General features: G+C 29.5%; 1 protein-coding gene across 1 annotated transcript; it reads left to right on the plus strand.

Annotated features, from left to right (window-relative positions):
• Positions 1 to 9,056: 9,056 nt before the first annotated feature.
• Positions 9,057 to 12,505, plus strand: LOC129295434 (calmodulin binding protein PICBP-like). The gene is given in 3 exon segments (XM_054933953.1): positions 9,057 to 10,035; positions 10,038 to 11,849; positions 12,024 to 12,505. Coding segments are annotated over 2 exon segments (2,535 nt in total). The 5' UTR covers positions 9,057 to 9,311; the 3' UTR covers position 11,849; positions 12,024 to 12,505.
• The last annotated feature ends 269 nt before the right edge of the window (positions 12,506 to 12,774 follow it).

Below are 12,774 nucleotides of genomic sequence, written 5' to 3' on the forward strand. Positions count from 1 at the left end.
TTAATTACTTGTGTGTGACAACAGTTTGTGCGTATGTGAAGTGGCATAATAAAACATGTAATAAGTCACATAAATCCACACATATAGTTATAGTATGATATACATGATCAACATACTATTTTATACCCTCGTTATATCTTCTGACTGAATCTGTAGGTTGACAACTCGATAGGACCAAATCCATGTGCTTGGACTGGCCTAAACTCACCATTAGTAGGAGTTAGCCTCAGTTAAAATTGCCTTTGCCCACTATAGACCATAGATTCACCTTGTCTATGAATATTAGGGGTATTGATGCTTAATCTACCTCACATAATATTAAGATTTCCAAACAATATAGCATTGAGTACTGGGGCCTCCATGATGCTAATGTACCATATAAATTTTCAAACAATGTTTCCCAACAACACACTACGGTGAACTCCCACTCTTTCATAATGATTATGCCAATCATGCTTGATGGTTCAACTCATAATCACAACATATAATTTATCACAAATTTTCATTTTCACTTAAATCATAAAATTTTGCAAATAATTATACATAAAAATAGAATTTAACTTTCTAAATACTAAAACATGAAAACAACTTTTCATTCCACTTCATATAACTTCAAAATCATAATTTCATATTACTATTATGCTAGTATAAAATTAAAACATAAACTTTAAAATCTAACACACAATCATCCAAACACACAAAAAGAGAGATTAGACAATCTAGTTACCTCAACTCTTTTGTCACTAAAAGAGTTACTGTGGTCAACCAACAGCTCCACACATGTTCACTAGTACCAAAATGCTCGATTAAAGGCTAATCTATAAGATTAAACCCCTAATTGTCAATCCACATACTATAATCACCCCATTTATAACACAAATGTAGGTATTTATTTTACCTAAAACCTCAATTTAGCCCCAATCATTCTTCCAACACACTTTATTAATTCAATTTAACATCCAAACACTTAAACAATACCATTATATTACCCACATTACTCTCAATTATCTAATTTCTTCTTAAGGTTTGTCTAAACCCTAACCAACAACTCTAAATTATCATCATATAATCCATAAATTTAGGTTTATAAGCTTAATATAACTTCTCAAGACCTTAACTAAAGCAACATGTTCAACCATTGTATAAGAAAACACAAAATCACAGCCCTACAATACCCTAATCCTCAAAAAGTTTAAATATAGGGAGAAGGAGAGGTGTATGAAACTTACCTAAAGCTAAATCTTGCTCTAAATACTTCCAAAGTAATCCCAAGTTTGAGTCCTAGCACCCATTGATCATCTCTCGTCACTTCCTCGTGTTCTCTCTATCTCACTTCTCATTTTTTTGTCTGATTTTACGAATTGATAAATGCATAATTTGCACATACGCTATGACGCATAACACAAAGAATCTCACACTTGTTTTGGGCTTTTCTCTGTGACATAGCCTAGTCAAACACTGATCTAGTTCTCTTCTATGACTGTTTAATAATCCATTGGCTACATTAGTCTTTTAAAAATACCATCAACAATAATTTATTTAATTTAATCAAAATACCTTTTTAAACACAAGAAATTCCTAGAATACAAATCTAGGATGTTACACGTTAGTCTTAATTGTAGTAAATTAATTATTTAAGGATTTTATTATATTTTTGAATATCCATTCACAACTAACTTTTTATAAATTCACAAATAATATTTTAAAAATTCATCAATGGTTATCCTTAAATTTACAAGTGACGATATATTTATTCATGAAACTATATGCTCATTTTCAAAATTGACTTTTCATATATTCACAAGTAACATTTTTTAAATTCACAATCAACTTTTCTTAAATTCATGAATGGCATTTTTATTAGTTATTTCTATTATTAGAAATATTTTAATTGCAAATAAAAACCATGATCTTTCTTTAGAACTTTAATATTTTGAGGTCTTCAATTATCATTAAAATCTTTATAAGGTCTATAATTGTCATTTTTCCTAATGGAGCATTGATATAGTATTTATGTAAATTAATGAAAAAAAGTGTAATTGTTTGAGTAGAGAAAAACAAACCCAATAATTTAATAAAACAAAAAACAAAGCAAAACAATACTATAATGATAAAAATTAAATTGATTTGAGGGCTAAAAGCTAATTCATTATTGTTTAATTACATATACATGTTAAGTCATTAATATATTTACATATTAGATTAACTTGAGAGTCAGTCAATCAATCAATTTATGTTCTAAAACTGAAAGGACTAATATGATAATATTAGAACATGTGAGCTACTAAATAGATAAAAAATTAAATTTAAGAAACTCAATTGATTACTGAGACAAACTCAAAATATTAAAAGTTTTATTATCTAGATCAATAAAATATCACCAAAAAAAAAAGCATTTACAATAGTCATCCTTCAACCCATAGCAATAAATATCTCTCTATTAAGTGCCAATATCACAATCATTTTCAAATTCTCACCTCAACTATATATTGACCCTCTTTAAGTAAAATATTCACATCAATCAAGATCCACGCAAAACTAACATTTCCAGCAAGTTCATAATTATATTTAAGGCCTACAAATATCATTCCAACTACTTTCATACTAATCATATGAAACTTTTCAGGTTGATAACTTGGTCTTACATTCATACAAGTAAGAACTTCAAGTAAGAAATAATAACTCAAGTGAACTCCAATTAACACAAAATTTTACAAAATTGGGCATTTAGAGAAATTTTAACCCTAAAGGATTCCTACGTACCCAACTTGCTATATCTCTTCCTAATCAACAAAATTATAATTTAGAAATCTTAAAGCACAATTAAGTGGGATGATGGAGCAAGATAATTAACATACCTCAATATTATAAGCTTTGATCTTGTGGAAATTGACCCTTGAACGTCATAGCACAATAGCACTTTCATCTCAGCTCAATTACCAAACTCTAACCTTTAAAAATGGTCTGATTTTGAGGGTTCATTCACCGCAATAAATAATATAGTTATGATGGTTGTCATGTCTGATTTTAAAAATTTATAATTAATTTAAAAATTCAAAAAAAAGTAAATGAGGACTCTTTGAAAATATTAAGATGTCTAATTTTTAATGGAAAAAATACCAGTAAAAATATTATCATTAAGACTTCAATAAATCCAAAACATGGAGAGAGAGTCTCATCCATTCCTTGTATAATTGTATTCCATTAATTAAGCATGTTTATCCATCCATTAAGACTGGAAAACAAATATTAGTAATAATATGGGGCGCCACACACAATTATAGTGTCCAAATTCTCCAAATATTAAAAAAAATTAAACAAAATATTTGAAGTAAATTTTTTTTTTAAAAAAATCAAAGTTAGATGCAAACCAAAAGTAGAATGGGGGGTTCAGTGTCGGTTGGCTCACAAGGAAAAGTCATTTGAATAGTAAACCTAAGAAACGAGAGAGAAAAAAAAAATAATTAATTAAGAAGATAAAATCTTAAAGAAAATTTTTTCCCCATCCAGTTCAAAATTCCATAATTACATCCTTTTTTTTTCCTTAAATTTATTTTTTCCTTCTGAGTTCTGACAACATTACGAATTCAGGATAGACTTCCCAAATGTTCATCCCTAAACTGTAATTTTGAAAACGATTTTAAATAATTTTTGAAAGCTTCATTGACCTTATTTCAAGATATTTTTTGTTTAATATTCAAGATTTCGTACTCAATTAGTCTATCGTCTTTTCTCATCTCCATTAAAGTAAGCTGGGGTCGGTGGTGTCCGTCTGAAACAATGATCAAAAGTATGACCCCAAATACTTTAATAAGTTTATTTCGTTGGACTTAATATCTTTTGCCACTAAACTAATTTCTCACACGCACAATTTTTTGATATTATCCTAATATTCATAATTTCAATTTTCCAAAATATTAAATTTTCATAAAATAAAAAAAACTTGAATAGTGAAATAAACAAAAAATATAAAAAAAATATAATCCTTGTCGCCATGGTCTCTGTGGCAAGTTTTATAAATAGTCTAGATTTAAAATTTTTAAATAAGACTCCCTCATTTTAAAATATAAAGCATTTTTAACCAAATTTCACCTCCTAATAAAATAGTCACTTACTTTTAAACTAATTATATCTTTTTATATTTACCCTATTAAACAATCTATGATAAATATAAAATCATTCATTAATGGAAGTATTTAAAAAAAAAAGATAATGATTACACTTCAAAAGATTAAAAATACTTTATATTGTTAAACATCCACTCCTCAAAAAATGTTTTACATTTTTAAATTGAGGGAGTAATTTTTTTTTGGCATTGTAATAGTTGGAGACTATCTTTATCTTGAATTCTTCATTAATTAAGAAAATTTATTAAAATAAAACTAAATTATTTTGTACATGAGGGCCAAATTTTTGAATATTTGGTAAATTATTTTATGGTGAGTTTGGATGCATCGGACTTGGATTAAAACTAAATCTTTCATTTGAATATATAAAAATTTATGTATTTGGTTTATTTAAATTCAAATTCATATTTTATCATAACTTCTTTATAATTTTATATTTTCTTAGACCCAAATTATTTGAAATTTTCTCTATTTCATCCCTTTAAATTTTTCACATTTTTAGTATTGGTGCCTCTGTTTCTCTCACATCTTTCTTCTCTTATCCTCCTTTTTCACTTATTAAAAAATAAAAGTAAGTTTGTCACTTTAATCTTTAATTTTATCTTTAAATCTTAGTTCTTTTATCTTTTACTTTTAAATTTTTCTTATTTTAAATATATAAATTTAAAATTTAAAATTTAAACTCATCAATTTAAATGCAACCTTAACTTCTTGAATCAATTTTTCTAATCTTTCATTTAGATGAAAAAAAGAGGAAGAACAGAAAAATCTTAAAAATAGTTAAAAAAATTTTACATATTTAAAAATCAAGCCTAAATAAAAAGGACAGGTGGGAAGAAAAAGAAAACCATGTGTGAAGCAGTGCAGGTGGCATCCTTGTAAGGGGTGTGTGTGTAATATATATATATATATATATATATGTTTATTTTATAGCTTTTTTTTTTTGAAACTTTAGAGGAGCGTCTGGGGACTCAAGGCCCAAGGTAGGGCCCACGAGCAGCCCATGTTTGCCGACCAGAGACTTTTGTCTTTATCCACTCAGACCGTCCAGCCTCCCAAGTCTCATCCACCCGCACATGTTTCTTAATCTATATAAACTTACAAATGTCTCTCTCACTGTGAATCCAAACGGTTCACATTCCTCCTGTCAAATTACCACTCTACCCTTGTCCTCCTCTACTTATAGCTCCCCTCATGAAATCTTCCCTTAGAGATAGTCGCATGTGGTCCTCTCTTATATAAGAAAATATATATATAAGTCTTTAGTTTCTCTCATCTTAAATAAAGTTTTTATACTTGTTTTATTTTAATTGAATTTTTATAGTTTTATCCATTATATTTTATAATTCCTAAAAGTTTAAATCATCGATTTTTTTAATAGAATAAAATTGAGAATTTTTATATTTTATTAAAAGATCACGGAACTTTATAACTAACTATATAATTTTTAAAATTTAAAATTTATATAATTTGGTTGCCTTTTAAAAAATTTTTAGTACATATAAAATTTTCACAAAAGTTAATAAAAATGTAAATATTGTATTGAATCAAATTTTCTTTGTTTTGATGTTGGCCAAAACTATTAAATTTATTTTCTATAAATTCCAAAATTGTTTTTTCCAGAAAGTTAATAATTTATTATTAATTCTAATATTTAAGATTAACTTGATCAAACTATAAGAATTAATTAAAATAAAAATTTATATAAAATTTAATTTAAAAATGAAGAAAGCTATAAGAACTGTTAAATTAATTTTTCCTAAGATATATTGAAAAATGAGAAGTGGCCATCATCGGTAGTGATCATATGCTTCAATAAATTTGATTTTAAATTAAAATCACATCCATATTGTTTTTTTGATTTTTATAAAATAAATTATTTTTTCATTCACTTTTTCTAAAAATAGATATATATATTTTTATTTATACGGTTTGAAAGTAAGAATGATCATTGATTAAAGAAAAGTAAGAGTGATAAAAAATGTGGCCTGATTCGATTTTGTTCAAAACGTCAATTACACTAAACCAATCGATTTGTATAATTTGATTGATTATTTTATCAAGATTAATTTGGTTCGATTTTGTTTATATATACTTAGATTTAGTTTCAATAATTTTTAAGATACAATATTATATATTAAAACTAAAGTATAATTTTTTATTCTTTTTTCATTCATATTTCAATTTCAAATCATATTCTTGATTTTATCATTCATTAATATAAATGAATATCATATTCAAGATAAAAATATTTAAATTTCATTGTTAATGAATACCATAGCATATATATTGTAAGAAATATGAGTTGAATTTTATTAGAAATTGTCTTGATATCTAACATAAAAAGTGACTCATTTTAAATCAAAAAGTAAAATTCTATGGTAAGAATTATTTTTTTAGAGTAACACGAGTATATACATTTGAGTTTTTAATAAAAAATTGAGAAAGAAAGGGTTTGAAATTCTATCAAAATATTTTGGATAAGGGCTGGACTTAAATTGAAGTCAAAATTTTAAAAAAGAAACAATAATAATATAATGTTAATCATAAAAATAAATTTTAAAATATAAAATATATGATTTAAGTTTGATTAAGGTTTTAAAAAAAAATCAAAACTCGAATCAAACTATTCAATTTTTAAATTTATAAAATCAAACCAAACATATCAATGATAAGTTTTATTCAATTTTTATTGGATTTGTTTGATGTTAAGGTTTTGTTGTTCAGTTTTACTTTCCCTTAATTTTATGGGATTGAGTTCTAAATAGTAGCCCCCTTTTTTTAAACCTTTGTTCTAAACATAAGTCAAAACCATTTCAAAATGATTGACAATTTTTGAAGCTAAAACCTTACTTTGGAGGACTTAACAATCAATAGCTGATGCATTTAATTCAATTTGTTTTGCACTCATTTCCTCCAATTTATTTAATTTTTTTAGACCTCTTGAGATTTTTTTTATAAAAAAAGTGCCTTGTTGAATTCATATGCTATTTTGACGGAAAAATAATCTAAAAAATATGTTTGCAAAAGAAATTGTAAAAGCATTGTATTCTTCAATCATCTTTTTAAAAAGGTTTACAAAATGGTTAGATAAAATCAAATCCACAATCAAAACAATTAATAAATTGTTTTAATACCTGAAAATCGATTTTAACTTGATTTTTTTTTTCATTTTTTTCAGTTTAATTAATGTGATTCAATTTATGCCGACCAAATCAAATTAGTTCATCAACTTTAAGTACCCATGCTTGGGAAAAAAAACTTCATTGACAATAAAAACGTTTGGAGATACTCTATCAAAAAAAGTTAAAAAAAAAAAAACGTTTGGAGATATACACAACCACAAGAGTTATAGAGCTGATTAAATTCAATTTATGAACATTGAAGTCTCCATCTTCCTGAGTTCTCATTAGTCCGCTTCTGAACCAACCTATCTACAAACCTTCAATTTCTATTTTCCCAACTAAAACCGCCGAACAACCTCACTACCACTGCTGTTGGTACTATTAATAATTGTTGTTATTATTATTATTATGATGTTAAAATATAATTTTAATTCTTTAATTTTATACAAATTTAAATTTAATTCTTTAATTTTATAAAATATTTTTCAGTTCTAAAACTCTAGCACCATTAGTTTAAAATTATTATTTTTATGTTAATTATTTAAAAAAAACTTAATAATGGTGTTAGAAATTAAAGTAAAACCTTATACATAGTTAAAGAAATAAAAGTATACTTTAATCTTATTATTATTATTATTATTATTAGGTTTAAATGAAAAATTGACCCTTAAGCTATATGTTTAAGAATGTTTAGGACTTAAATTTATTTTTAATATAATGTTCTTTTTAATATTTTAAAATAATGTAATATTGCTCCTACTATTTGCAAATATTAATTTTGATCGTTATTTGATCAAAAAACTTCAAAAGATGTTCAAGAAATTTTTCTTGATTCTTTTTCTGTATTTTTTATATCATTGTTTGTAAGTTTTGTGTTATTTTTTATAATTTTTTAATCAACTAATAGTTAAAATTAATTTTGTTAATAATAAAAATATTATTATAATTTTTATTTTTAAAATTTAAGAAGATCATTGTATCAAAATAAATTTAGAGCCTGATATACTTTTGAATCTCTAATTTAAGAATAAAATTTTACTTTAACTATTATTATTATTATGAGAAACTAATTAATATTATCGGGAATTTGATCGATACACCCAAAAACAAGCATCATGCATGTTTTGTCTCATGTGTCTTGGATGCTTATCCAAATCAATTGGAAGGGTAGTTTGGTCATTTCGGGAGTGCATAAGTTGGGGAATCAAATCATCTCAATTTTATGCTTTGAATAAAAGAAACAGGCCACGCACTAAGCCAATGAATAATTCTCATGTTTCAGAAACTAATACTTGTATCCTGAAAAAAAAAAAAAAAAAAAACGAAGAAGCTCAAAACAAAATATATGAAACAAATTAAAACATTTGAATTAATGCTTAAGTTATCACTAAGTTTTGAAGAATTTTTTTAAAATTTATCATTAAATTATGATCTTTTAAATAAAACTTAATTTTCAAAAAATTATTGTGCACACATATTTTTTATTAAAATCAATTTTGTTCAAGACAGGGTTTAAATGTAAATCCTCCCCTCACAAGAATCTAAACATTAATTTATTAGATTGTGGGAAACAATTTTTTTTTTATTTTCACTTTATTCGGTCCTGTTAGTAATTAATTATGGAAATAATTACATTTTAACGACAACTTTATTTTTTTTAATACCTTGTGAGTCCTAAATGATTTTCTCCCATGCAAAGGTCCCAAAAACCACCTGCAAGTACCAGTCAGCGTCATCATCAAGTGCTTAGCTCAGGCTTATTCATTCCTAAAGAAAAAAATTCATCTTCTGCCGAACACAGTTGAAAATAGACAAAAAGAAAGAAAACCCACTTCATACTAAACCAAACCACAGAGAGAGAGAGAGAGAGAGAGAGAGAGAGAGGAACCTCTCTGGTTGTTTGTGACAAGCTTTCCTCTTTCTTCTTCTTCCTTCTCCTGTTCTTTTCCTTTTCAATGCAATATGAGGAAAACCAAAAGCTCCACAAAGTTTCGTTTCTTCCTGTGATTGAACTCCAGAAATATCAGTCACAGTTTTCGATTCTAGCTTCTCTTTGAATATGGTTCAAAGGAAGGTACCCTGCAAGCTTGGTATCCAAGCTGATCATCATGTTAAATCTGATAAGCGCTTGGCAAAAAACTTGAACCAAGATGGGAAAACCAGAGGAGGAGCTGATATGAAGAAGAAAATGAAGAAGTCAAGGTCTATTAGGCTTTCTGATATGGAGATTCTCAGATCATCACCACCTTCAAAGAAGAGCTTCTCTCAACCAGAAAAGCCTTCTTCTTTTGTTCAAGTTTCTCATTCTGTATCATCGTCTTCTCCACAGAAGCTGACACCTTTGATCAGAACAAGTGATGGGTCACCCAATTACATGAAGCCCACAAGCAGTTCAGATGCAAAGAAGGAGCTTTTCCCATTGAGTCTTCGAAACTCCAAATCTAACTCAAAGTCTAGCTCTAGCTCTGTTTCTGCTAATAAGCCTGCAAAAACTTTGGCAAAGTCATCACCTAGTTTGAGGCTTGTGAGAACCTTAACGAAGACTCCAAGTTTCAAGAAATCCTCTAGAGTTTCTCTTTGTGCTGATATGAATGCTCAGAGAGGTACCTGTTCTTCAACTTTGAAGGACTCAAAGTTTCCTCCTTACCTGATGCTTAACCCTGGGGCCACTGAGTCTGAAGGCACTTCAGTTATGAAGGTTTGCCCATACACCTATTGTTCTCTGAATGGTCATCGTCATGCTCCTTTGCCTCCATTGAAGAGCTTCTTGTCTGCAAGGAGACGTATTTGAAGACTCAGAAGAGTATGAAGCTGGAAGCTCTTAGCCCTCGGAGGTTGAAGGTACCCTGCGAGCCAAAGAAGGAATCTGATACTTATGTGGATTTCTTCATCGAAATCTATGCTAAGAAAAATGGGGGTGAAGAAGAAATCAGATGCATGGGCTCCGCCAGAAGATTTGAGGATGAAGAAAACATCAAATCTACAATGGAGGAGAATAACTTGAAGGCACAAGGAGATGATGTTATGAAGCAAGTTGATGCAAGCCTGTCTGATGGATCTCCAAAGTCTGAGATAGATTCGGAAGAGGATTATGGAAAGTGCTTTGATGATGCTAAGATTGAAGCAGATTTGAAGGGGAGCTTTCTTCAAGAACAAGAAGCCGAATTTGCAGATGAAAAGCCCTTATCTATCGGGTCTGGTGAAGAAATAAGCATTGAAAGCTGCTGCAGTGAGGTTAGCTATGAAGGAGAAATGGGTGATTCTAATTCTGAAGCTTCCGATATGGAGTGGGAGCATGAAAAGGATGATGTTGATTCTTCTGTTCTCACAGAGGAGAATGATTCAAAAGTTGAATCTTTATCTGAGAGTTCAAATGATGTTTCTGTGGTGTGGTTAGATGGCATCATTAACATCTATTATGAGGATATTGTTGCTGAAGTTTCCCAAGAATCTAACACCAAAGAAAGGTTCTGTATTGAATCACAACATCATGGGATCAATTGTGATTTGGAAGGGACGCATGAAAGCTTGGAGACTCAAGAACCTAGTAAGTCACAAGAACAAGTGAATTGTGAGCAATCTTTTTTGGCTAAGAAAGTGTGGGAGGAATTGACAGACACAGAAGGAAACTGTGGAGGAAATGAAACAGTCATGGATGCCACAGTGTTCTCTTCAAATTTCACTGACGGGAAGACATTTGAAGAACTAGAAGAAATCGACGAGGAGAATCAGGACAAAAATGATGTTTCTAAGGCAGAGAATTCAACGAACAAGACATTACTGGAACTGGATAACGATGAGGCAGATCACATCACTACAGTAGATAACAGTACCTTGGATGAAAAGGAAACTATGTCTCTCCAACAAGATGATTCAAGTATGTCAGAGGCTGACCAAATTTCAGGTGCTTTCAAGGAATGTTATGAATTAAATCAGCTTGTGACTGAGGAAGATGGTCCTGAGAATCATTTTACCCCAGAGGAAGAACCACTTGTAGCTGAGACTAATAATAAAATGGAAGAGAAGGATAATGCCGATTTCAAGGAAGAAATGGTTGAAAGTTTTATTTCTGATGCCTCTCAGGATTGTCATGAAGCTTCCGAGGGTGATAGTAGCCAAGTTGATAAGGCGAGTGAACCTTGTGAGGCTGATAAGGTCAGTGAAGAAGAGAAGAACTCAAGCCAAGATATTAGTGAAGAAGAGAAGTTAGAGAGCCCAAGCAGCATTGGTGGTGAAGAACAGAGCCCGTGCAGGAAATGGATAGGGTCTGAAAGGCGCAAGAGAGGGGTTCAAGACGAGGATGAAATGAGGAAGATCAAACCCCGGGAGCCAAATTTCCTCCCTTTGGTTCCAGATCCAGAAGGAGAAAAGGTTGATCTGAAGCATCAGATGATGGATGAGAGAAAAAATGCAGAGGAATGGATGCTTGATTATGCACTGAGACAAACTGTCACAAAGCTTGCTCCTGCTAGGAAGAGGAAGGTGGCACTGCTAGTGGAAGCTTTTGAATCCGTAATCCCAATGCCCAAATGTGAAACTCGTATGAGAAACAAGTCATCCTTTGCACATCCATGGCCTATTCAAGCTTGTAGCTGAGGTAAAACATTGAACTTCTCTCACTTTTCTCGTACTTTTCCTTTATCAAGAAGATCTATTTTGGCTGCAGTAACTGAAGCCATGTTTCAGAATAATAATTTATGGAATAGTAAACTGATAATGACATAATACAAGACAGACCCAGTAAACAAGAAATTTACTTTTTCTTTGTTAGAGTGCTGGTGAAAATTGGAGGTAAGAAACTTGGACTATCATCCTCATGAGAAGCAGAGGTAGCAGAATAGTAAGATCACCAGGAGAAAGCCATTTTCTAGGGAGCAATCTGCAATGACATTATAACAATTAACTTCTTGTGAAACTCTTCTCTGTAACATGGAGGCAAAGAAAGAAGCTTCAAGCAATAAGGGAATTAGGGTTCCACAATGGAAACCGTAACCCCTAAAGGAATTTTGTGGTTCTTACTTCTTCTTGCTAAACTCTGTGGGTCTCAATGTTGTTTACTATCCGTAGCTGTGTTTGATACACTAATATTATGTTTGCTAAAAGAGTTTTTTTATGTCTGTGGAGTGTTTTAATCTATTGTACTTGTTTGTATTATGCAGAAGCAGAACTGATTATGTATGTTACGTTATTTCATTTATTCATTTGCGTTGACATTTACAGTCATGGAAATGCAACCTGAGGAGTAAATTTGTCTGGATGTTGTAAAATTTAGAAAAACTCTAGTAAATGGTTATGTTAAATAATCAGTTCCTACATAGAATGATTAATATCAATACAAAATATAAGTTTAGAGAGGTGTAATATTCACAAATTATGAATATTGTGTCATATTTTAAGCTCCATGCAAATGCTTGAAATTCTGACTTCTCCAATTTTTAAAGTTCAAACGTCTATGGTATTTTTTTCACTTGTATTATATCATTAGGAATAGTATCAAATATTGAGAACCATATTGTTAGCAA

This window comes from Prosopis cineraria, unplaced genomic scaffold (genome assembly GCF_029017545.1).
Source record: "Prosopis cineraria cultivar Desert tree isolate PC_DT_omini unplaced genomic scaffold, ASM2901754v1 PC113, whole genome shotgun sequence".
Classification (NCBI taxonomy): Eukaryota; Viridiplantae; Streptophyta; class Magnoliopsida; order Fabales; family Fabaceae; genus Prosopis; species Prosopis cineraria.